Genomic DNA, 27,139 nt, shown 5'->3' with positions numbered 1-27,139 from the left:
CTACTTTATTGCCAACCAAGGGTTATATCTCCTTCGGGGGGCATCATTACAGGTAACCACACGTCACAGGAAGGGGCAGTACAATAGGCATACATATCATAGGAAGGGAATGTATGATAGGCATAAGTGTGACAGGAAGGGGATGAGCTAGGGGCGTGCCCATAGGAATGGGAAGGTCTAGGGGTATACACGTGACAAGATGGGCGGACCCTAGATTCATGATGGCTGTCTAATGGTCTAACCTTGGTCACCCTTGGGTGGGCTTGAACTCTCTGGGGTCTCCTACAAGGAAACAGACAACTACTATCCTTATCAGAAGGGAGTGGGCCCTACTTGCTGTGGGATAAACAGTGGTGTCTGCTTGCTCTAGATGGCTGATAACCCTTAGGGAGAATAACCCTGACCTACTTCTGATGACCTCCAAGTGTATAGTCATTCACAAGCAGCTAAGTTTGGGATATATTTGGGAGAGACAACTTTGGAGAAATCCCTCTGTTTCCCACAGTTCTATAATTTGAGCATTCTGTTAAGTCACCTTGCTTTGGAATGGGTACAAATATGGATCTCTTCCAGGAAGCTAGCCAAGTAGCTGTCTTCCAAAATTCTTGGTGTAGACAAGCAAGTGCTTCCAGTGCTTCATCAGCCTGTTGAAACATTTCCCTTGGTATGCCATCAATTTCTGGAGCCTTGTTTTTGGATAATGCTTTCAGAGCAGTGTGGACTTTTTCCTTCAATATCATTGAATCTTGCTCATATGTAATTCCCTAAAATGATAGCGAGTCGACTGCTTCTTTTGGGTACAGTGACTCTGTGTATTCTTTCCATCTTTTTTCAGTACTTCCTCTACCCATAAATATTTTGCCCATAGAATCTTTAATATTGCAACTCGAGGCTTGGAAATTTTCTTCATTTTTTTTTCAGCTTACAATATGCTGAACACGTTCTTCCTTTTTTATTTTCTCACTCTAGAGCTGTGCATATTTCATTATAATCTTTGACTTTGTCTTCGCCAGCTACCCTTTGTATTTTTCTATTTAGTTCTTTGACTTCATCATTTCTTCTGATTCTTTAGCTACTCTATGACTGTTTAAACGCAAGTTTTGGTGTCCCTTCTGACATCCACTTTGATCTTTTCTTTCTTTCCCGTCTTTTTAATGACCTTTTGCTTTCTTTATAAGTGATGGTGTTGATGTCCTCCTATAGCTCATCAGGTCTTCTGCCATTAGTGATCAATGTGTCAAATCTGTTCTTTTGTGTTGCTGGGAAATAAAGTATTTACTGTGCAATACCAAATGAAATGTTTCAACAAGCTGATAATGCACTGGAAGCACTTACTCATGCATGCTAGGGAATTTGGAAGATAGTTACTTGACGAGCTGACTGGAAGACATCCATATTTGTACCCATTCCAAAGAACGGTGACCCAACTGAATTCTCAAATTATAGAGCAGTGTAATTAATATCACATGCAAATAAACTCATTGATCTTGCAAAATTCTATCATGTGATCTCCATGGTCAACTACACGCCAATCAATTGTCTCTGTATCGTTCCAATTTTAGTATATGTGCTGCCAAAGCTAGCAGTGTCATCATTTTTATTAAATTATGAAGAAATGTTCCTGCATTAAGTATATTAAAAATCAATTAATGGATTTAAGACAAAAGTATTTATTACCAAAAATAAATTTGTTTTATAAAAATACTCAATGAAGAAATTTTACTGAAATAATTTAAAGTTACCACCTACTTTTTTATCACAGAAATAGTAAAATGAAATAATCCTGTTTTATAAAATGTTGACTCAGTTAACAGTTAGATTTAATTTATTATAGTTCTGGGTGCATAGAAGGTGTATGTGTGGTCTTCATATTGAGTCTAGTACATGGAAACCCTATTTGCTTCAGAATAGAACTACTCCTTAGGGTTTTCAAGGTTGACACCTATCAGAGCACACTGCCCATGTATTGTAGCTCACCTCCCCTAAAAAGTTAGTCTCAGAAATTCACAAGGGGCAATTCTACTCCAATTGGGTTACTAAGTCAGAATTGACTTGATGGCACTGAGTTTTTATCTCCTGAGTTGTTTGTGGGTGGTTTTGAACTGCCAATCTTTTCTTAGTAGTTGAGAGCTTTACTTAAGTATTACTACATAATCTTAGTGTTTCCCCTGGGATCTAAGAGTTAATCAACTTGTAGAATTTATTCTACCACCAGCAAGATTCAACCATATGCAAAATAGTTACATCTCTTTTTATATCTTGACACAGAAAAACTGATGCCATATCCAGACTGCGAAAAGACACATTTAGAAAACTTGTTTTAAACTCTGAAACTGGCACGTGCTCTGCCAGATGATGCTGGCCGCCCTTGGTCGACCTGAAATATCGCAGCCGAGATCATCTTCTCTACTAAATCGCTTCACTCTGTAAAGAACTCACGCAGACAGCTCACGGGATAACCCGTGACTTACTATGCTAGTGTACATGTGACACTTTCCCTGCCTTTCAAAATCATTCTTCGGTTCCGAGTAGTGGCTGCTTTCCTAAAGTCATGGCTACAGTCCTCTGCATAGTCCTCTCGGGTCTGATTTCTTTCACTATGTTGAGATATACAAAGTCTACCCCCAAGTGTTGGGCTCATTCATGGTCAGTTACAGCTACTTCCTGAACTATAGCATAAGGAAGTGTAAGGTCTCTCTCGCGGGGACTAGATTCCAACCTCGGTCCTTGGCTCTGCACGAGAAAGATTTCACGCTGAAGCCGGGCTCGTGATCCAAGTGAATTTAATGAAAGTTCAAAAAAGCATCAGGTTTTACGCGGCACCCATAGGATTCCTTTGACCATGCGGCCTGGCAGAGACTGCCCCAGGTCACGCAAGGATCTCTCTCCTCCCAAGAAGACGACCAGACCACCAAGCAAGACAAGCAAGCCCCTCTCCCTCTCGGTTCCTGCCTTCTTAAGGGTTCCGGGAGAGGCGTGGTGAACGACCCCAGGTCGATCAAATTGTCTGAATTGCAGTCACCTGGCCCAGGTGGGTTGCTCCAGGTGTAACGCCCATCTGCACCCACTGGCGGGAAAATCCAGCTTTGTCCTTTGCTGGCTCTCCTGGGCATGCGTAAATGGACTTCCCAATTACCTAAGCTAAGCTGCCTAACAGAAACATGTCATCTTGACATAGCCATCACAATAAAAAAGAGTTAATATGGTCTCGTTCTGAAACTTGACCTTATTGACAGACAAGAGTGTGGAAGAAGGTGGTGGGGGATCACATAATGAGTGTCGACACCCTAAGAGCCTGCTTGGCTGCACTGACTACAAGGTGCCACACAGCGAATCTGTGGAGTGCTCCTAGGTTGTCCTCCATATCTAGAGAGCCAGGAGAGTATTAGAAATTTTAGAAAATAGCTAATATGGATTGCTCTGTTTCTGTTACAATCAGAGCCTGAATACATGTTAGCACGTGGGAAGCAGCTTTTGTTGCTTACAGTAAGGAGCAGACATTACACACCAGGCCAGGAGTCCGCCTGCGCAGAATCTGGGCGGAGATGAGGACGTTTCCATTCTCGTCCCACATTTGCTCACGGGTGAGAGACCTAAATGGGAGTGATATAATATCCCACCCATGGCTTCTGGAAACAGTGTTCATGGCTATAAGTTTCTACAAGTTCTCATCTGGTATGATGAGTGAAGGATACAATTGGAACCTCGTGCTGTTTTTTTGGGGGAGTCTACCTTTTTCTGGTCTTCTCCTGGCAAGGCAGGCCTGAGGGCTGTAGGCTTAACAGTATGCAAGCTATCTAATAGCACCTTGGTTTATGTGACAAAGAAAAATTCCTCCCCCAGCTATTTTATACCCTCAGCCTACATGACCCATAACATGGATATTGTCTCACCTGACCATATGAAGAGGAGGTAGGCAGACACGAGGTGCTCAACCAAGATTGTGTTTCTTTAACCTTGTTGACATTTAGACCAACCAATGGACTTGGAGGCTGGGAGTCATGTGATGCTTAGTTTTGGGAACCAAGAGATACTGGCAGGGTGAATAATGGGTAAGCCACAGTGGCCAAGCTTGTTCCAAAGGGCTGACTCCTCATACATGTAATCTCTCTCTCAGAGAAAAATACTATTACTGCTAATCAACAGTAGAACACAGCGCAATTGCTGTATAGTTACTAGGTCTGGCTGTTAAGAACATGAGTAAATTCTGCTATCTTTTTTATGTTTCTTATTATGGTCCTCAGTTACTAAAAACTTCACTATATTTCTCTTTTAAATTAAAGGAACAGCTTGAATACAAAAATGTTTGAGTCAAGAATATTTTAAATTTAGATATAAATCTTTAGAGAGTTTGACTAATCCACATCTTCTACAAAGTAGTATTTGAAGGTCCTATGGCAAAATTTGAAGCTATGAAACAAGTATACTTACCCATTCTAATAACAGAAAGTAGTAATTAGACATTTTAGAAATATTTTCAACAAGAGTAAAATAAAAATTGTATTCTGGACAAATCTGCATAACCAGGAAATACAATTAGCCTCTTTTCTTAGTTTGCCTCACAATTTTAAATTCAGGCATTACACAATAGTTTATCTAGGAGTACCAGGCTAATGCGATCTTCAGACTATGGTCTGGCTTTGTGGGAAAAAGACCATGACTGGTTATTAATACTTGTGCTGACTATGGGAGTACACAGAGGCAGCACCTACTGGTCCTCATAGCGATAAGCTTGCTATCAGGTCAAGAAGAGAATTGAACTCTTTGGCGTGACTAATAGAATGTTCACTGGAGGGCCTCCGTCATTATGAATTTCTGCAGCTGTTCTGACATAGCAATTGTCCGTCATGCATTCTGACTTGCGGTCCCTGGTTTCATCACAATATCCAGGCGTCTTAAGCAAATTCTTCCCTTTTGATCTAAAATAATTGATTATTCTGTGAAAAGTCTAGGGTTCTAGTGTCACTGTTTACTATGGAAACTTTTCTATTGTGTGGCTGAAAATTGAGCCAAGTGGTGAGTTCATTTTCAGATCTGAACGGTACCTGAGGACCATAACCTCAGGTTCCACGAGTCTCTATTTGACCAGTAAGCCTGGTGATTTTTTATGGTTTTGAGTCTTGTTCCGCCTTTTCCACCCACTTTATGCAGGACCTTCTGTTGTGATCCCTTTCGGTAGAGCAGTCAGTAATGGTAGCGGGGTGTCTTCCAGTGCTGAGGTGGAGAACCTTTTTCCTGCCCAGGGCCATTTGGATATCTATAACGTTGTTTTGGGGCCACACTAACCAAACCTTTAATGGCCTCCGTCCTGGTGGTGTAGTGATTATGCACTGGGCTGGTAACCTAAAGGTCAGCAGTTCAAAACTGCAACCACTCCGAGGGAGAAAGAGAAGGCTTTCTATTCCTATAAAGAGTTACAGTTTCGAAAACCTCCTGGGCCTGTTTTACTCTGCCCTTTAGGGTCGTTTTGAGTGGGCATTGACTGGATGGCAGTGAGTTTGCTTTTTGTTTTTCGACGTGATGTCTACAGCTGCTTCTCGTTGGTGAGGCGTGTGATGTGAGCTGATTCGGATGAATTCGCAGACCTTCTACAATCTACAGGCTGCATGCTCCCCACTCCTGCTCTACCCCTTTTGTTCCCAGAGTAGTGGAGACAGGTCTTTATGTATGAGGTAGTTAGTTTATTGTGCCCACCTGGCCGATAAACACATGTGGAGTTAATTGAAGGGCAGAGGGATAAATGGCTCAGTGAGCCTCACCTTTCGAGTTCTCAAGTCCCTTATCTTCTGATGGTCGGACCAGGGTGCAGCTGCCTTAGCCAGTTTCCGCTTCAGCTGGCAAGGCTCACTTCCTGCAAGACATCCCTGAGGAGAAGCTGCATGGATGTAGCCCTGGGTGCTGGAGCAGCCGTGTGGAGACCCCTGCCAGCGCTGAGATGCGTACACATTCACTGACTCAGCGTTCCTCCTGTAGTCAGCATCATTGTGTCTGTTTTGTGATCTGGAGGAGGACTTTGTGGATTGGTGTTGAACATATGGGCTAATGTTGGACTTGTGGGCTTGGGCAGCACTGGGCTGCGATGTTTTCTTGATATTTACTTAACCTTTATATAAAACTCTCTCTTATACATGAGTTTCTGTGGATTTGTTTCTCTAAAGTACCCAGACTAACACAATGTGGTTCGTTAGCCTTTGGACTAATTATTTCCATATGTTTTTAATCGTCTTTACTCTCCCTTGTTACAAACACGACTAGGCCAATAGTAGCACCTTATATAGCTGCAAAAGTAGAACATAGTCTTTATATCAAGAAAGTGATTTGAACAGTTCTTTGTCACATAGACTGAAAGCTGGAAAAGGCCTTTTCTGGTCCCAAGTCTGCTAGCCCTCCCCTTGCCCTCCGTTGCTTCACCCTGACCTCCTTGTCTTTTTCACTTGGCAGTTTATTGTCGACTCTGGCCCTTTACGATGTAAACCCCCGGAAGGTAGGCATTTCGCCTGGCGAGGTTTTCTGCAGCGCTCGTCAGACATTTAGCTCTCCCTAAATATCACTTGAATGAGGGAAAGGTAAATGACAGATTGTGCCGTGAATCTTGGTTCCAAGACTATCTTCTAATTAATTTTTTCTCTGAGAGAGTAAGTCCTAAACTTTGCTCCTCTGTCTAGAACATACTGCCATGGATATACATCCTGCTCCACGGTGTGTCTGGACCTGATTAACTGAAGATACGCTCAGGACCAGGGAAGATGGTGGAATTGTATCATTCTTCCTAGGTGTTTCCGTCTGAAGATTAAAAGAGGCAGAATGTAGCAATTAAGATGGTAAACTGCAATCAGATTGTCCAAACTGGCCAGCTGTGTGCTATAGAGCAAACCACTTAACACTGTGTCTCAGCTTCCTTTCCTATACAAAGGGTCTAATAACTATATCCACTTCTGAGAATTATTAAAGTGTTAAATTAAGACAGTCAATAAACCTTCTTAACAGAGTGTATGCCATTTGGCAGGCCAGATGACTCCAGCTCACGCTGTCCGCCTGTGTACAGAGTAGAACTGCTTCAGAGAGTTTGCTTGGCTGTCACCATCCAGAAGTACTTTGCCAACTCTTCTTCCAAAGGACTTCTAAGTGGGCTTGAACTGCCAACTTTTTTGTTATTAGCACACACTTAACATGCCACATAGAGTTCCCAGAAACTACTTAACACAATAGAGATCTGTCCTTCCACTAGACCTTGTCCATTCTTACCAGTTTGTTTGCCAGTTATCCACATGCCTACTACTGTCTTTTAACTCTCTGAGGGCTCTGGGAGGGCCTTCTCTTCAGAAGCTCCATGCTCCTCCATGTCCGTGTTTGATTGGTAAAATACCAAAAGACAGGTAGGGATATTGTCCTTTTTCCAATAGTCTCCTTCGTCCTCCCTGACATTCTTTCTGCCCTGGTTGTTCTTTTCTTCCCGGACCAGTATTTGGGAATATTGAACCCAGGAAAAGGATGTGCCTCTCTGGCACTGGAGAGTTCCTGGTTGAGAAGGAGTGTAGGAAGGAGGAAGAGGACACAAGAGACTTGGTCTCTTACCTTCCCCCCTCTGCTTCTAGTAAGATCCCATTCTTAGCCAGCGTTTCTTTCTAGGACTGTCCTCGCTGCTGCTGTTCCTCAGTATCATCTGTCCTTTCCTTCCCTTCAGGGGGCCGTGGTGGCCAAGTGGTAGACATCTCTCACTTTCCATGCAGGAGAGCTGGCCAAGAGATTCCTAGTCCGTGAACCTCAGACACAGCCCCAGTGTATATGGGCTGAGGCTTTCGTGTTGCTATGTTGCTTAATACGTTTCAATGGGCCTTCTAGACTAAGACCCAATGGGAAGCAACGTCTGGTGATATACGTTCCAAAACCCTATGGATCACAAAGGCCTGATCATGGGGAGGGCACAGGCCTGGGCAGTGTTTTGTTCCACTGTCCGTGTGTCATTATGAATCACATAGACCTCAAGCACACTTGTGACAAAGGTCCCAAACGTATCTGGCTTACTGCCCCCTATTCAGAAGAGGGGGGAATTCAGTAGCCCTTTGAGATGATTGCATGTGCTGCAACTCATCATCCAGGATAACGTGTAGACATCAGCTTTTTGCAACACCCTGAATTGTACCAGTATATCGCCCCCTCTTTGGAAAACACTGCTCTAGATCAATGTTAGGGCCTAATCTAATGTTATGCAATGCACAGCCTAGGTCTCAGCTCGACTGTGAGTTCAAACCCCAGCTTGGTAGTGTTCTCTCTAGCTCAGTAATACTTTTTCTCTCTAAAGGTGAGGTAATATTATGTCACAATTTACTTTTGAATGATGAAATGTAATAGTATTTGTGAGAGTACTTTGAATTTGCGATGTGTAAACAAAAGACAATGGCTCCCGTCTAATACTTCCTGGACTGCCATGCCGAGGTTCCCCCAAAGAAAGCCATAGCTGCCTCCACGTAATCGGAGGGGGTTTCAAAAGGTTTGTGGAAAAGGTGAATTAAAAGAAACTGAGTGTTTTCCATGGACTATTTGGAAACCCTTCGTACAATGACAGCAGGTGAGTTCAGACTTTGTAGATTGCTAGAAGCAGGAATCTGCTACCACTGTCTCAAACTCCCCACCATGTTCTCTGGAGCTGCTGTCTCTGAAAGCCAATTGAAACATAAATGCTAATGAAACATCTGGTGCAAAAAGTAGGGAAATATTCAAAAAGTGAAGAAACATATCAAGAGGACACAGGAGACAGATGTCAAGGACTCTGTTGATAATATACGCACCAATTGGAGCCCCACAATGAATAATGATACCAATGGATTTCTACACTTCCAACTATAAAGAAAATGAATCCATAAGACCATGCAACTACAATGAAATAAAAATCACAGGAATGAGGGAAGAACAGAGAACTTTTCCTTATGGAATCATGCCATCTAGCAAATAGAGAAGAGATTATTGAACACTACATTTGCAAACACCACAGTAAAAGAGATCCAGTCAAGAATCACCGGTGGATGCCAAGACATTCGGTAGCACCACTCATTCCTGTTGAAGGTGGTGCCTTTGTATATCTTTCAGTAGAGAAATCTGGGTGATATCACTTAACCAAATGATCTCTCATATTAGGACAAACCAAAATTATATGGCACATGATTGGACTCAATATTACCTACATAGTGCACCTGAAAGAGCCCTGGCAGGACAGTGGTTGAACACTCGACTGTTAACCAAAAGGTCGGCAGTTCTGAACCCACCAGGAGCGGTGCAGGAGAAAAACGAGGCTGTCTTCTTCCATAAAGATGTATAGCCGTGGAAACGGCACTCTGTCTTGTAGGGCTGGTAAAGGGGATGGTAGGAGCCATGGTGGCACAGTGGTTACACATTGAGCTGCTAACCATAAGATCGGCAGCTCAAAACCACCACCCATTCCTGGGGAGAAAGATGCGTCTTTCTACTCCAGTAAAGGATTCGCGTCTCAGCAAACCACAGGGCAGAGAACCAGAGCGCCAGCATTGGCTCGATGGCAGTGAATACAGGCTGCAATGAGTCAAAACTACCTTGATGGCAATGGATTTTATGCTAGTGTTTCTTATAAAAGTATCTTGAAACTTTTATCATGATGCAATCAAGAGGTGAGCTGGCAGAACTAGGCTAAGCCTGTCCTACTCCAAATCCTCTTACTCTTTAACATATCTATAATACAAAAATCGAGTGTGAAAATATAGCAGGGTTGGCTTTTTGTTTTGTTTTTCAATTCTTATATTCTGCTCGGAAACAAACAAAAAACTTTTAAAGGTAGCAAATGTGTCAACCTTATTTTTTAGTAGTTTATAGAAGAGGGATTGTCGGTTTGGTTTGGATACTCCACTCTGTGAAGCCGTCTGCTCTGTAATGATTTGTGGATGTCAGGAAGTAACAGCAAGTCACTTCTGACTCTGAGCAGACGTCTGTACAGCAAAATGAAGCTCTACCCAGGCCCGCACCATCCTCACAGTGAAGTTCTAGGTCACTGTTGCAGCCACCATGTCAATTCATCGCACTGGGGGTCTTATGGTTGTTTTCTTGACTTTCTGCTTTACCAGCATGATGGCCTTTTCCAGAGATTGGCCAGACAGCATGTCCCAATATGTGAGATTTTGCTGGGGGTCGCACTGTCCCCCGCCTGACTCTACAAAGGGGGATTCTTCTTCCCTTCTGTTGACCAAGAATGAGCAGGAGAGGCACTGTTTCCACATAAGCAACGTTTTAGTAGAGTCAGGGTTTTTATCTCCCATCGGTGCAACACAGAGGTTATACATATTCATTATGTCTCAAAGGTTTTGCTTTGTTTTATTTTCATTCTAGTTTGAAAGGGAATGTGTTCTTTTCTCTTTTTTTTCTATTATCCAATAGATTCCAACAGGGTTATTCAATTTCAATGTATTTGATTTTTTTTCCTATTATTGGTTTGTAATTTGGGGCCTTGTGATCTGAGAAAATGCTTCGGATTGTTTAATGTTCTTACATGTATTGAGCTTGCTTTGTGGCCTGACACATGTTCTACTCTGGAGATGGTTCCATGTGTGTTGGAAAGGAAAGTATACGCTCTTATTGTTGCCTGATGTGTTCACCACATGTGAGAACAAACTGGTTCGCTGTGTCCTGTCGGTTTTGTATGTCTTTGTTGGGTTTCTTTCTAGTTGTTCTAGCCTTCACTGAAAATGGTATATTAAACTCTCTTATTATGATTATGGACTATTTACTCCTCTTTTCAGTTCTATTGTAATCTGATTTATTTATTTTGAGGTTCCTTCATTGGGCTCATAGATATTTATATCCTCTTGTTCAACTGAAACCTTAATCATTATATATTTGTCTGTCTTGTTTTCTGTCTTTTTTGCCTGAAGTTTATTTTTTCAGAAATTAGTACTGCCACCCCAGTTTATTTTCGTCATGTTTTTCTTTCACCCTTTGATTTTAATCAGTTTTTGCCTTTGATGTATCTCTTCTGGGAGGCATGTGGGTGTGGCCTGTGGCCTTCTTCATTGTGATCCTCTCTGCCTCTGGCCTGCTGCTTTCCATCTGTTTTCACTCGGTGTGATTATTAAGAGTTATGAATATATTTCCCTCCTTTTGCTTTCTAATGGTGTTGGTGGTTCTTTAGCCCACATAATTTTTTTTGTACTGAGCTCATTTTCCTTGTGGGTTTTCTATCATTTTCTTTGTTGTCATTTTAGTGCGTAGTAAATATTTATGATTTTCCTTATTTTATGAGCAAATTTATTAAATTTTGAAGTTGCCACGTAATTTATTGATTTCTTCATAGCTTAAAGCATTCTGTTATATCTTGAAATCTACTTGCCTTCCTCTCCATTTGGAAGTTTTGTAACAATTATTTATTTGCATTTTTTACTTTGCTCTTATCCTTGTTTACTAATTGGTGTCTCTGGTTTCCCATTTTCAGGCTTGTAGGGTTTTTTACTATGAGTACTTCTATAGATGCCTTGAATTCTGGAGGGTGTTACCTTGTAAGTTAATCTCAGGTTGTTGTCTAGTTTTTTGTTTTGTTGTTTGTTTTGGGTTTCTCAGTCCAAAGAATTCCCTTTAGCATTTCTTATAAGGTTGATCATATTTTTACAAATTCCAATATTTTGCTTTACCTGCTAATGTTCTAATTTTACTGTCATAATTGAGGGACAAACTAGTATTGGGAAATTTACATTCCACCTCAATAATTTGGTCTTTATCAGCCCAGTGCTTCTACTTTGCCCTCTGAACGCCTGCATTATCTACTTCTGCAGTTCCAGTAGTCATCTTCTGGATTTGTGTTTGCTATTTTGGGGTGGTTTCTAATTTTCCACGATTTTTTTCAGTTTGTTCTTGTAGTGTTTTCCTGAATTCTTAAAAAAATACAAAAGTTCCTCTGTTTTCCTAGATTTCATCTACAACTTTCTTGATATTTCTTTCATACATTGAAAATACCTAAATATCATTCTTTTCAATTCCTTATCAGGTAAGTTCCAATGCTTGAGGCAGCTCTCCCTCAAGAAGACTCCCTGTCTCTATATGTTGGTCACTGGTCTGAGCCAGTCCATGCTGTTTCATCATGTGAACTGAAGTGATTGGCTTTGAGATGTTGTGCTGTTGCTGTGCGTGTATTTAATTGGTGTGTTCTGTGGCATTCACCACTTGTCTCCAGGAGGGTTTCGCAGAGAACGAGGGATGTGCAAAGCCATCTGTCGACTTGGATGCAGTGCCCTTGAAGACTGAGTCGGCTGGAGCTGGTCACTGTCTCTCCCTGATTCGTTATTACAGGAGCAGGCAGTGGCCTTCATCTAGTGGGTGAGGCTGTGTTGAATGTTGGTGGACACTGCTGCTCTCTTTAACCAAGGGGATAGAATTAAAATTTCCAAAGAAAATAATTTTAAAAACAACAATAAGATAGTTTAACAACTAAAACGTAAAGGAACTAATAACATGGAAATAGAAAAGAAACAATAAAAGTGCAGTGGACGGAGAGTAGTAGTAAAGAATAAATGAAAAGAAAGAAGAAAGAAAAAAAGGAAGGGAAAATATATGAGAAACAGAAGAAGCACAAGAAAAGCAGAGAACAAAAAGAAAAAGACACAGAGGGAAAGAAACTGAGGTTTTCTCAGCAGATCTTTGATATTGAGGTCAAATGGAAAGCGGGCAGTTCTGTGTGATAGCAGACATTGTATTTTTTTTATTGTTGGCAGGATTATTTCTTATGTGATAGTTTTGTTTGAGAGAAGGATCCATTTGGTCCTAAAAATTGAATTTAAGAGAATTTATTCAGCCGAAGGGACAGTTTTCCATCTAGATGGATGAGGACACCAGTCTACCCAAAATGAGACAAGTTTTCTTACACAGATTGATATCATTTGTATAACAAAGAAATCACGATACAGCCATTTAGTTACTTTTTCATTGAGGTCACAAGTAGGGTTGGGAACAAGCTTCTCTATTGGATGATTGGATATAAAGAGTTACAGTGATTGATTTCAGGACCTAGTTCTTGGGGATGTCAATTATAGTTTTATAGTGTTCAGGTGGGATCTTAAAACATCTGGTGGAAGTTTACACTGCTTTAGCCAGATGACTTAGGAGTGTGTGAAGATTCACCTTGTGAGCTTCATCTGATTTCCTCAAAACAGCTTGCTGATGAAAACTTTTTAGAGGTTTGGGAAATTTCAGGTACAGTTAGCTTCAAGAGCCTTTCAAGCAATTCTCGTTACATCTTTGTCATGAAGAACTATTTCTTAGCCTGCTCTTTACAAAAGACTCCTGTGTCATGATATCCTTCCGTAGCATGTATTTCCTTCACGTGCGAATTTTACCAGGGATGGAAATTGCCTTCTCAGTTTGTGGCTCCTATCATTTAACATGTGCAGACAACAAGAGCTCTTTGGGGAACAAATATGGATTTTTAGACAGGCAATTGAATAAAAAGCACAGACTAATTATGCAAGAACGGAGTTAAAATTAATCATGCTTTTTGGGCCAATAAAAGACCTTATGACTTTCTACTTTACAGTTTATAAGTACATGCATTGGCTGAGGAGAGGCTGAAACTGCATTGTGTGGGACCATTCATTCATGCTAATCACATTTTTATGAAGCTAATTGGACTTAAGTGTGACTCAAGTTAACATGTGCTGCTTCAACCTCGGTGGCACTGCCTTGCAGGTAGATAAAATATCCAGTCTCCCACTTTCCCAGATGGCTCCCCAAACACCCAGCCCTCTTAAGAATTCTCTGCCTTTCTAATCATTCCGTTTGAAGCCTCTCCTCTGTTTCAAACTTTTAAACAGACAAGTATAGGCTTTTCTTCACATCAGTCTTGGGCCGATTTTCTCTGGATTATTTTTCTTCCTTGGTAATATCTCCTAATTCCCAATTTACTTCATTTCCCATGTTTCTTATCAGTTTTAAGGTGCCCATCATCTTCTCAGTGGTTCAGATTTCAGCACGCTCCACAGAGATCCTTTGGACATTTGCTGCACGCTGAGCAATAGTTTAGGTGCGGCAACATGGCACTGAACCAGTGGAGTAGGTCCCTGCCTTTATACAGACACCCTACAATTATCAAAGAAGGTCAACCTTGAACAGGAAATTCAAGGAGAAAACAGGAAGCCTTATGTAGGCACAGGCTTTGGGGGATTTTTGTTTTGTCTTGTTTTGTTTTAAGATCTATGTAGATGCGATCTAGAAAATGGCTTGTCGGCCATCTAGCTCAGAAGCAACAAAGCACACATGGAAGAACACACCAGCCTGTGTGATCGAGTGGTCCCAAAGGGATCAGTTATCAGGCATCAAAGAACAAAAAATCATCATATCATTGGCTGCACACCTCCATGATAGGATCGCTGAAGACAAATGGGTGCATAAGCAAATGTGGTGAAGAAAGCTGATGGTGCCCGGCTATCAAAAGAGATAGTGTCTGGGGTCCTAAAGGCTTGAAGGTGAGCAAGCGGCCATCTAGCTCAGAAGCAAAAAAGCCCACATGGAAGAAGCACACCAGCCAGTGCGATCACGAGGTGCCCAAGGGACCAGGTATAAGGCATCATGCAAAAAAAAAGAATATATGTATGTGTATATATATGTGTGTGTGTGTATATATATATATATACATATATATATATACCATATTGAATGAAGGGGGAAGTGCAGAGTGGAGACTCAAGGCCCAAGTGTCCGCCACTGGAGATCCCCTCATAGAGGGATTTAGGAGAGGAGATGGGTCAGTCAGGGTGTGAGGTAGTACCGATGAAGAACACAGCTTTCCCCCACATCCTGGATGCTTCCTCCCCCCAACTATCATGATCCGAATTCTACCTTGCAGGGTTGGATAGGGCAGAGGTTGTACACTGGTACATATGAGGGCTAGAGGCACAGGGAATCCAGGGTGGATGATACCTTCAGGACCAAGGGTGTGAGGGGCGATGCTGGGAGAGTGGAGGGTGAGTGGGTTGGAAAGGGGGAACTGATTACAAGGATCCACATGTGACCTCCTCCCTGGGAGAGGGACGGCAGAGAAGGGGGGGAAGGGAGACTCCGGATAGGCAAGATAGGACAAAATAACGATGTATAAATTACAAGGGCACATGAGGGAGAGGGGAGCGGGGAGGGAGGGGGGAAAAAAAAGAGGACCTGATGCAAAGGGCTTAAGTGGAGAGCAAATGCTTTGAGAATGATTGGGGCAGGGAATGTATGGATGTGCTTTATACAATTGATGTATGTATATGTATGGATTGTGATAAGAGTTGTATGAGTCCCTAATAAAATGTAAAAAAAGAAAAGAGGAGAAAAAAAAGAAAATGATTAGGGCAAAGAATGTACAGATGTGCTTTATACAATTGATGTATGTATATGTATGGGTTGTGATAAGAGTTGTATGAGCCCCTAATAAAACGTTTAAAAAAAAAAGAAAGAAAATGGCTTGTGATGGGTGAAGATCGATGTAAACAGACAGTTGGAGGTGATTCTAGTCATACAACTAAGAAAAGATGATGCCCAGCAATAACATCTCAGCGTGGCCTTCATATCCATCAAACAATTTAACACTTTAAGATTTCATTTCTGAAATCTCCATTACATGTCTGCTTCCTTTTAGTCCCATTAACCGTATCCAGACTCCCTGTGTTTTTCTTTTCTGAACTATTGAAATGGCGTTTCCATTGACATATTAACTTCTGGTTTTCCTTTAAGACCCCTGGTATCTCAGTGGCTCAGTGCTTAGTTGCTAACCAAAAGGTCAATGGTTGGAACCAACCAGCAGCTTTTTCGGGGAGAGAAATGACTTGTCTGTCTTCTGTAAAGATTTCAGCCTTGGAAACCCTCAAGCGTGGTTCTGTTTTATGTGATGGAGTCACGGAATCAACCCAACAGCCTATAGAAATCTCTCTTTCTCTGTCCTATTACAGACACAGCTGTGCTATCTGAGTTCTACCCTCAAAACACACTTTACTGTGCTCAAATGCGTCGAAATTAGGTCCACGCCCCTCTTTCCCATCACAACCCTTACAGGCTGGTTCCTCCTGACTTCCAGTCTTCTCTATCATCCCAAGCCTGTCTCCAGTCCCCGTACTTCACTCACTCCTTGTCTCCTCAATTCCCAAATATCCAAATACACTATTAAACACTACAAACTTTTTACCTAACTCCACAACTTTTTCAAGCTCCTCTCTGTTCCTAGAATATCTTTATCTCCCAGTTTATGCATAAGATTTCTATCTGGGAAGACTCATAATAAGTCTCACTTTCTCCAATTCCAGCTGCCTCCAACGAGCATGAATTTCCCTTTCCTGCCCATGTTCCAGTGTTACTTGAGGTGATGCATTTCAATGTGTCCTAGAAATGCTTCCACTGGATTGCAAATTCCTGAGCAGTAGGGAGATGCGTCATAGTCATGCCTGTATTACTTTATAGACATTTGTTTGGGGTATATTCAGCATGGGACTCAACAAAACTCAAGGTTGTGGGTGGTGGGGCGTGACTAAATGCCCAAATTGTGAATCCCTGAGTGACTCACCAAAAGTCCACTAGGACATTGTAGGTACAGCCAAGAAATAAGAACATTTGACTCGCATTATTGTTTCTGTGTCTACACTGGCAAAATGGAACAAATTTCACTAAGAGCAATAGTTTACAGTTCATTGATAAGGGCTGGATTTTATGTTGAAAGCTGGGTTCATCCAATAATTAGCTATTAAGCCCTAACTATATCTTGAGAAAAGAATCCCTGATGGTGCTGTCAGTAAGCCTTGGGCCTCTAGCCTCAAGCCACTCAGAGGAGGTCATAAGGCCGTCTGCTCCAGGAAAGGTTTACTGCTTCTGAGACCCTGTGCAGGGGCGCTGAGTCACAATCAACTCGATGGCAGTGGGTTCCGTTTGGTTTGGGGATGGCTGATTTTGTGGGGTAAGCATTGGGCTACCGAACGGTGGTTCAAACACAAACAGAAGGAGACAGAAGGAGAAGATAAAGATGGCTGTTCCCTTGAAGATGTACAGCCTCAGACACTTTCTTTATGGAGCAATTCTCACTGTCCGGTAGGGGCTCTTTGAGGGAGAATGGATTTAAAGGCAAGCAGTTGGTTTGTTATGTGTTGAGGGTGGGGATCTTTGTTTCGTTGGGGGGTTTGTGTGTGCATGCGCGTGTGTGTGTGCATGTGCGCATGTGTGTATACTTGGAGCCCTGGTGGTGCAGTGGTTAAGTACTCAATTGCTAAGTAAAAGATCAGAGGTTCAAACCTGCCCGCTGCCTTGTAGAAGATATGTCAGTCTTCTATCCATAAAGATTTTATTCTTGAAAACCCTATGGAGAAGATAGATTTGGTATGATTCAGAACTGCCTCAGTGGGATTGGGCTTGGAGTTTTAATTCTAGACCAGCCAGTAGGTGTACAACTGAATAAAACATTCCTGCTCTAGAAGCTATTACTGGTATCTTCATAAGAATGTAGGGGTTCAGAAATTTAAAAAGACTATATATCTATGTAACTCAAAAAATGTTCACTGCTTTATTATTTTGAAAACCGGGTGTTCCGGATTTAAGCTCTGATATAGTTCACTGCTTTGAGTTTGGATGTTCTTATTTACAACGCTTAGATCACACAGGCTGGTGTGTTTCTTCCATGTGGACTTAGTTGATGCCTCACTTAGATGGCTGCTTGTTTGAAGACAAACCTTTAAGACCCCAGACACTATTCTTTCTGCTAACCGGGCACTATGTGGCTTCTTCCCACACTTTGCTATAGCACCCATATTTTCAGTGATCTCCTCAAGCAGGGCCATGTCATAAGAGCTAATTGTTCTTAGACTGGGGCTAAAATAAGGTGTGAGGCTAAAGTCCATTCATGTATCTATGGTTTATATATGCTCTGGTTCACTTTATAGATCTATTCATCATTATCATTCATTTTATGATAGAGAACATTATCATCTCCCTGGGGCATAAAGTAATTCCATTGATAATGTCATTACTTCAGCCAAAGGTATAAAATTTAAAACACTGTTGAGGAAATGACCATGGAAGCCCAAAATCCATTTGCAGAGTGCCCACGAGAAGCAAGACTCCAGTGAACTGCTCCTGACAACAGTCCATGGCGTGACTAGCCTGGCTATCAGAGAAAGCATAGGAAAGTCAATTATGGCAGATGTAGTTAGGTAAAAAGGTAACACCTTATCATTTGATCTCCCTTTTGGCCCATTTTTAAATTATTTACATTTTTAGTATTTTCTATTTTCTTTTCGATTGAGGTTTTTCTCTGTTTTGTTTTGTCATTGTTGAGGCTTTCCTGTTTGTTTGCCTCTTGTTTCTGTTTTGTATGATTTTCTGTATGTGAATAGGATAGGTAAGTCTACAGAGAAAGGGGCATGCCAAGAGAAATCTAGGGACAATTGGGAATCAACAGCAAGTGCAAACAGAAAATGTACAGAAGTTTATTGTGGTGATGATTGCACAATTCTTCTTAATGTAACTGAATGATTAACGTGTATGATATGATTTATATGCCAATAAAACTAATTCTTTAAAGCGTGATGTTTTGCCTGGTTAGCTTTGCAGTGAATGCAGCGCAGTCTTAGCTGCAATACCAAGGAGAACCAGTCAGAGCCTGGAACTTGTCATTGTACACACAGTGTATTATATGAAAAGAAATGTATTAGAATATTGCTGAGCATAGTTTATTTAGTGCTTGATTCTTACTCTTATTTCACATGCTCCTCATCTCAGGCTTTAATGTTCATGCAATGGGAGGTCCTTATAACTTGCTTCTCAGTATCGATTTATACCTTATGCTAGAAAGCATCTCTAGACCTGTTAAGCAATAAGAATAGCATTTATTGAGTTCTAATGTACATTCAGCATTGTTCTAGGGACTGGAAATAGGCAAAAACTTAATTTGTGTCTCTCCTAGCTTGTAGAAGTAATACTTATATAAGAATTGTGCTGCAGTAGGAATTTTAACTACATAAAAAGAAAAGTCTGCTACCAAGTGAATTCTGGCTCCCAGTGACCCTGTAAGACAGAGTTGAACTTCTCCATGGGTTTCCAAGGCCATACATCTTTACAGGAGCAGAAAGCCTCATCTTTATCCCCAAGAGTGCATGGTAGGTTCAAACCACTAATCTTGAGGTTAGAAGCCCCGCCAGCAATCTGCTACCCCACCAGGGCTCTGTGGAACTTTGCAGAGGAGAAACATATCACTAGAAGGAGATGCTTATGTATGAGGTTCTGATTTTTTTTTTCTTAAAGGCTAATTTGAAAGTCGGTATTAGATATAAATACCAAATTTCCTGAAATATGAAGGTTAGTTGTAGAAAAACGAAGACTAAGGAGTATTGTATTCACGTGTCTTTTATGCATTCATAAAGATTTGTGGCTTCAAAGTTGACTAGATTCTGTTTGTCTGTTTTTCAAAATCTTTTCTAAGAATTGCCCTGGTGGAAAATATTCCTGAAGGCCTTAACTATTCAGAAAATGCACCATTTCACTTATCACTTTTCCAAGGCTGGATGAATTTACTCAACATGGCCAAAAAATCTGTTGACATAGTGTCTTCCCATTGGGATCTCAACCACACTCATCCATCAGCATGCCAGGTAAGCTGCATTATATATGTGTGTGATGGTCTGACTTATGTATTCTTATCTTCCACTCCTCGGGCTCTTTTTTTCTGTCTACCCTTAGTCCAATTGCATGTACATCATTTGACTTATGTTGGTGTTCACGTGTTGCTCATGTCCTACTAGAATGGCAGATTTCAAGAACGAAGCCACGTTTCATCTTTCCATACAATGGGCTCATGGCACAGTGTTGCTGTGCTGCGCAGTTCCAGGGGGTGCCAGACACATCAGAGTCTCTGCCCACGGCATGCCCAGCATTGCACTGTGTACCGCTTGTCTGGCTCCAGTTGTAATTCTATACCTGCTTGCTGAGGCATTTGTTTGGCAAGTTGGGTTTTATAATTTGCCCTTAGGCTGTGAAGCCAACTTTGTAATACAGTGGGACCACCCTCGTCAGTATATATTCTTGCCTCTGTCACATTTGCATGAATAGGAAAGAGAAATGCGCTAAATTACATAAAGACTCTAGAAAACGAGTGAATGATCTAGATGATTGCCGAGAGGAAGGTTCTGAACAGAAGAGCACTGTCCCAGTGGCCTTTGCTTTAGTGTGGTTTGTCTGTGTGTCAACTGCACCACTGTAGCTTGCAGCTGATAATTCAGGCTTAAGCCAAACCTACGCCCAGTGCTTTAGAGTGAAATGTCTCATTTGCTTCAAGGGTAAAAATGTTTGCCTCTTTGTATAGGAAATGCGTTGGCATTGAGCCTATAATCATTACTTCATTGATGTTTTGAACATCATTATTCAAGTTTCGCCATTTTAAACTCAAAATATATCAGAAATTAGGTAAAACAAGCAACCAAAATAACAGCAAGGCCATACTGAAGAAGAAGCGAATAGATTAATGAATTGTTTACATATTTCTTCACCTGTATGGTGGAGCTGATATTTCAGGTCTCCCTGGCCACATAGTACATTATTCAAAAACATAGTGGTTAAAAATATTGATTGTTCATACATTCTTGATTCTAGGTAAAGTTTGGCAGAGTACACTGATCTAGAGTTTTACTGGAGTGATTTACGGGACATTAGAGGATGCCGGTGGCATCTTGGTTTCTACCACATCTCTGGCATCTTGGTGGGGTAGCTGGACTATCTGGGGCCTGGTTAGAGCTCTCTCGTTGCATGTAGTTTCATCCTTCGTTAGCCTCACCTGAGCTCCTTACCTGTCGGTTGGATCCTAAGAGACAGCAAGTAGAACCTGTGAGGTCGCTCTAAGACTGGGGATTGGAAGTGCCAAAATGTTGCTTCCCCCATATCAGTCAAAGTAAATCACAAGTTCAAGATTCCCACTGCCATCAAGTGGATTCCAACTCACAGCAAGAGAGCAATAGTTTATACAGGAATGAGAACTGTAATCGACCATCTTTGAAAATAATATACCACAATCCACACTCTGGAAAGAATAATCCATATGTCTTCCAAAAGTAAAATACAAACACATTCGCATCAACCTCCAAAACTTTTATCTCATTACAGTAAAGATTCAATGCCCAGGGACTCTTCCTCTGTATCAGAGCTGATGTGATAAGGCTTTTAATGGGCAAGTCTCTTCATCTGGAGATGTAGGAAGTCAAGAGACAAACTATATGACCCCATCCCATGTATGCACACACACACACACACATCCCCCATGTACAATGATCTGACAGGGATAGAAAAGCCACTGTATTCAAAAGGAAGGAAAGCATTAGTTACAGGTCCATAGCTATTCTGAAATCTAGCCAGGCCTACCTCACCAGCACTAGATACTATTTCTAGATAAGACTGAGACCTGCTCTCTTGGCATGTTGTCCAAATCCATGGCTCTCAGAGGCTCTTGGCTTGACCTCTGCATTTTCCTTCCTGTTTATAAGAAATGACATGTGTTATCTTCTGGCTTATTATTTTGCCAGTGGCCTGTCAGTAATAATATGAGTTCCCATTGATATCTCTTCCTTTGAAAACATCTCTGTCACTTTCTAGTCCCAACAGTATAACACATGAAGAGCTTGCTAGACTTTCTATGTTATCAAATTATAACCTATTCAGCTAATAATAAGTCATACCTACAGAGATCTTATGGAAATTTTTTTCTATTTTAAACTGTGACTCAGGGGAAATAGAAGACACACTCTTGACTCAAGGCAAAGGGAGACACCAGTCTTCAAATACTAGGAGCCATTTTGTCTATCTGAGGTGGTATAGGAATTACCATTTTAATTCTTTCCAAGATTTTAACATGTGTTTTACATTCACAACCTTGATTTTTTTCTTTACCCTGTGACCATTTCCTATTTTGAAAATAGTTTTGATGAATTGAGAAATTGTCCTTGACTCTGTTTTCTCTAAGTTCCTTGTGGAAATTAAATAATTCTTCATGTAGTTTATATTTAAATGCCTTATCATATGCTGCTAAAATGTTGATGTCCTGGTGAATCTGCAAGTTCATTCATTGTATCTTCTACATTGACCCAGGCAATGGTGTTGCTAAATGGGCTGCTATTGTGCAGTATGGATCTCCCCTTCACTCTCTCTGTGCCATCGGTAATGGGGATTCTCCAGCCTCCACCACCTCCATGTCCCAAAGGCAAGGAATGTTGCAGACTTCAGGGTTTGGCTACAGCAACATTCTCCTTCCAGATTTCAGTTTCTATTTTAGTTCTATGATATAAGGATGCCAAAAATGTTTGTCTTATTTCATATGATTCTCATACTGTTCACAGCGGGGAACACTCATAAATCTGCATTTAGTGGAAAGATGGACTGAGACTGGACTGCCGGAGGGTTCACTAAATCGCTTTCTCCTTAAGTGAGCTCCCAAGAGTTGTGTGTGATGGCTGGATCTCAAGGAGATGAAAGTGAAATCAGTAATATTTCTTAATGCCTGGGCTGCCAGCCCATTACAAATGCCATATTCCGGTCAAAACAAACAAATCCAGCCCAGACTCAAGGGGAGAGGCAATAGAATAGCAGACACGTGAAAGAACAGGAAGAATTGCTAGTAGCTGGCTTTAGAAATAATCTACTGTGGCAGACATGGCCTAATAGTGAAAATAAGAGATAGTTCAAGCCGTCTATCCTTAGTACTAGATGAAACCTGCATAGGGTACAGAGGCTTCATCTGACCTCAGGGTGATTTCCATAAGGAATCATGCACGGGTCAGAAGTGCCACCACCCTTCAACCTCCTTGACCATGTTCTGATACAAACCTTCCCTCCCACCGCACTCTGCTTCTCTGCTGGGTTTGGTCATCTAATGCACTAGCCACCCAGAATGCGCAAGAGGCACAATGTTCTTGGTTATAGAATTTACTAGGAACATTAAGAGATTACAAAAAAAATGCATTTTGTTAGGTAAATCAGCTGCTGGAGACCGCTTTAGATTACTGAAAAGCAAGGCTGTCTCTTTGAGCCGTAGTATTTTCAGTTGCCTCATATGCATGTGACAGTTGCCCGCTGAATAAGTAAGACTGAAGAAGAATTGATGCGTTTGAGTTGTGCGGGAGCAGGCTATGAAAATCCCGTGGACTGCTAAGAGGACACCCCGATCTTTCTTAGAAGAAGGGCGCTACGGTACTCCTCAAAGGCCAGGATGGCAAAGGTTCAGCTTACATATTTTGGACTTGTCATCAGGAGACACCATTCCCTGGAGAAAGGCCTCATTTTTGGGTTGAGGGGCAAGTTGCCTAAAGTTTCATAATGAGAGTAGCACGGTTCTCCTCTCCCGTCCTCATAAAGAAGTGGCAAAATCGTCAGGAAACAGATAAATTTTGCATAGTGGTAGTACGTTGTACAGCTAGCTGGTCAGGAGAGGCCAGCCCTGGAAGAGAGCATCACACTTGGCGTGGTAGAAGGCCACAGAATAAAAGGAAGACCCAAAGACGTGGACGGACACAGTGGCTGCAACGATGGGCTCACACATAATGTCAATTGTGGGCATGGCACAGGACTGGGCAGTGTTTTGTTCTGTTGTACAGAGGGTCATCATGGGTAGAAGCCAACATGACACAGCAACAACCTAACACAGTGACTGACTCTGAGTGACTCAGACTGCTGGTGGCAATGTATTATTGTTAGCTGTCTTCATTGCTACCCATTTCACAGCAGTGTAAGGTGCAGTAGACGTTTCTACCTCAGTCCACATCATCCCCTGACTGGTGGTGAAAAAGGTGTTGAGGCCACATCTGACCACCTCTGGCTACAAAAGGGAGCAGGAGAAATCAGCTCCACCTTCCATCCTTCTTTTACCCTTGTCTGATCCCAATCGTTGCTCCCATGACACTCTGTTTTTCTGCTGCTTAATCAGTCTCAGTGGCCACACAAAACTCACAGGCAATACTCACAAGTAAAGGGGTTTATTAAAGATGTTAACATGTTACCATAGGCAAGATCAGTAAAGAATAAGTATACGATTGGTCCACATCTCTCCTTAGCCAGCAGCCAAGTCTCTCTCCGGTTTTCAGTCTCTCTGCCCCATAGCCCCTTTGCCTGGGACTCTGTGCCTGCTCTGCCTCACAGTCTCATTGTCTCAGCACTGCTCTATTTTCTATCATGGGCCTGACCCTGAAGACAGGAGTTCCCAAACATGCTCCATTACTGACTCTTCCCATGGTCCTGGGATTCTTCTCTCTGGTCCTGAGATGGCGTTTCTGTACAAAGGGATGGCTTTGATGGAGATATGGTTGTCTTTCAGTCAGCCCTACCTCCAAGGAAACAAAGTCACATCCTCTAGTAAAACGAAGAACACATCCCACCGTAATCCTGTCCATTAGCATAGCTGAGAACTCCCTCAAAAATGGGATTATGCCCACAGGCATAAAAACCAAACTCCTCGCCATAGAGTCTATGCCGCCTCATGGTGACCCTGCAGGACAGGGTAGAACTGCCCCTGTGAGTTTTTGATACTGTAACTCTTTATGGAAGTAGAAAATCCGGTCTTTCTCCTGAGGATTAGCTAGTGGTTTTGAACTACTGACCATTCGGATTGCAGTCCAGCTCATCACCATTATGCCACTATGTTAGAATTTATAATATATAATATAAGGAAATATAGCTAGGTGGACCATATTAAGTAAATGACTACATCTCCTGTGGAATTGGCTGATTTTCAGACTAGATCATCAGGCCAGTAGTGGGATTCAAACAATTTAACAACCAATTCACTGCCCTACTGACTGCTTTAAGTATAAAAATGATATTTTGAAAGGTAGCTTATTATTTCATACAGTTAACACTTTAAAAAGAACAATAATAGAGTTATACAAACCTGGACTATATTATAGGAAGGCATTTTTAAATATTAATGAGAAAAACCTTAAATAATACCTGACCCCCCAAAATAAAATTATTATTTTAAATATTTCCCTATTGCTTCTTGATTGGTGTCCTCCCTTGCAATGTTATTTGCTTTAATCTGAGCATCATCAGTTGTGTGGTTTATCCTTCACCATCTATCTGTTCCCTGTGGGAGAGGGATCCCACTCCTTTAGAGGAAGGCCAGGTAGACAGTAGTCATGGTGTTTGATGTATTGGAAACAGGCAACTTCTCAATATAATATGTTCGTCTTTGAAAAACCCTTTTCTGATTCTGCTGAGCTTACAGCAATCATCTGAAAATACCTTTAGCTCTTGGAACACTTTCAGGAATTGCATAATTCACTCATAACACTCCATGGGAATTTGGGGCATAACCCAAAGCTGAAACGAATGACAGCGTGCCACCCTCTGGTTTTTCAACACTTTTTCTGTTTACATTATATATTTGTGTACTAAAGTAGCCAATGCAAGGGAATAAAAATGCAGTACTGCATCAAAAGTATAATGACTTTATGAAATGAATAAATAAATATTACAAGCAGAATTCCATTTAATTTTTCATACCTATGAATGAGATGAACGTTAATGTGGGCATTGAGCATGCCCTGTTGTGCAGATGAACATTGTAAAAGAATTGGGAATGTAAAGTTGTGATTTCTACAATGGTGGCTGCCCAGTCCACCCCCTTAGATAGTATCCTGATTATAAGAGCTATTTTAACAACCGGTTTGCCAAACTCAACCAAGAATTCGATAGCAATTCTGCCTACTCGTTGAGAACCGGCTGAATCACACCACGGCATCAGTCCTCTCCTCCTAGTTTGTCTTGTTTGGACGCTTCACTGAAACCTGGTCCACGTCATAGCAGCATGCAAGCCTCCCCTGGCGGATAAGTACTGACTGCCTGAGAGATGCATTGGCCAAAAAGCAAGCTCAGATCTGCTGCGCGGAAGGCAAGATTTCTACCATTCAACCACCATTGGCCCTAATACACACTAGGTGCTCAGAAATGCTTGAATATGTGCTGAGTGGTTAGCTTGACCGTAAATTAAGATTAACACTAAAAAGCTTAGTTCAATTCTAAAACCTGACCTACTGCCAACAGATGGAAGTTTTCCATTTGCTGTCACTGAACTCACTATTTTTCTGAACTCACAAGACAGCATTTTACAAAGAGTTGCCAGTTTGAACGAATGATCCTCTGGTGGAGGCATATTGCCCTACCAAACTTCTGCCATTCCTCTTGGCTGCCCCTCCTTCTCCTAAGAGCACCATGGTCTTATATAATTTCTTTTCTTTTTAATGTCAAACAGACTGGTTTTTGTACTTTTGAATCTGATCTCTTTACAAGGAAGAAATCTGCATTTCGTAGAGGGCGTTTATTACTTAGGAAATGAAAGTATGCAAGCCTACTATGAGACTGATTCTGAAGAGCATGTCTGTGGAGGATCAAGCCTGTGGTAAATGATAAACTATTGGATAGAACAAGGTTAGAAACAGTCTTTGGAAATTTCTGACATAGTTAAGATAAAGGTGTTCTTTCCTCCAGTCCACTGGTGCCCTAGGAGCTGTCCCTGCATAATTCCTTGCCTTGGTCCCCACTGGCCAGGCACAACACATGGACTGGGATCCTTACAGAGAGAAAGAATGTGGGAGAGAGTGCGGTTGGGTGTCTTCTTTGCTGCTTGTCCCACCTCTCCCACCTATCTGTTCACTGACAATAACAGACAAATACCAAAACAGAAAATAACAAATTTTGGAGAGGCTGCAGAGAGATTATAACCCTCATCGACTGCTGGTAGGACTGTAAATATAAACAACCACTGTTGAAAAGCAATATGTCACCACCTCAAACAACTGAAAATAGAAATTGCATGTGATCAAGCAATCCCTCTCTTGGGCATTTAATCCTAAAGAAGTCAGGGTCATAACTCCAACAGACAGGCATGCCCATGTTCATTGCAGTATTGTTCCCAATAGTAAGAAGTTGGAAACCATCTAATGAAAAAAGGAGGCATAAAATAAAAATGCCTTTACAAAGCAGCAATGATGAAACATATAACTGGACATCCTCTTACAACTTTCCGCTAGTTCTTAAATGCTTCCTCCACCTTGAATGACTCATCTCCTCCCCACGACCCTTCTGTAAGAGGATGTCCAGTTGCCTAGAGATGTGCTTTGGGTCCCCGATCTTCACTCCCCCTCAT

The 27,139-nt window shown here is 41.6% G+C and overlaps 1 protein-coding gene across 1 annotated transcript in view; it reads left to right on the top strand.

Annotated features, from left to right (window-relative positions):
• Window positions 1–27,139, top strand: part of PLD5 (phospholipase D family member 5) — a 456,985-nt gene that overhangs the window by 213,178 nt on the left and 216,668 nt on the right. Inside the window, exon 3 of the mRNA XM_075540593.1 lies at window positions 19,442–19,610. Within this exon, the coding sequence (XP_075396708.1) occupies window positions 19,442–19,610 (169 nt within the window). The remainder of the gene's footprint in view (window positions 1–19,441; window positions 19,611–27,139) is intronic.

The sequence above is a fragment of the Tenrec ecaudatus genome, chromosome 1 (genome assembly GCF_050624435.1).
Source record: "Tenrec ecaudatus isolate mTenEca1 chromosome 1, mTenEca1.hap1, whole genome shotgun sequence".
NCBI lineage: Eukaryota > Metazoa > Chordata > Mammalia > Afrosoricida > Tenrecidae > Tenrec > Tenrec ecaudatus.
Note: the sequence above shows the minus strand (reverse complement) of the source record. Positions and strands in the feature narration are given on the sequence as shown.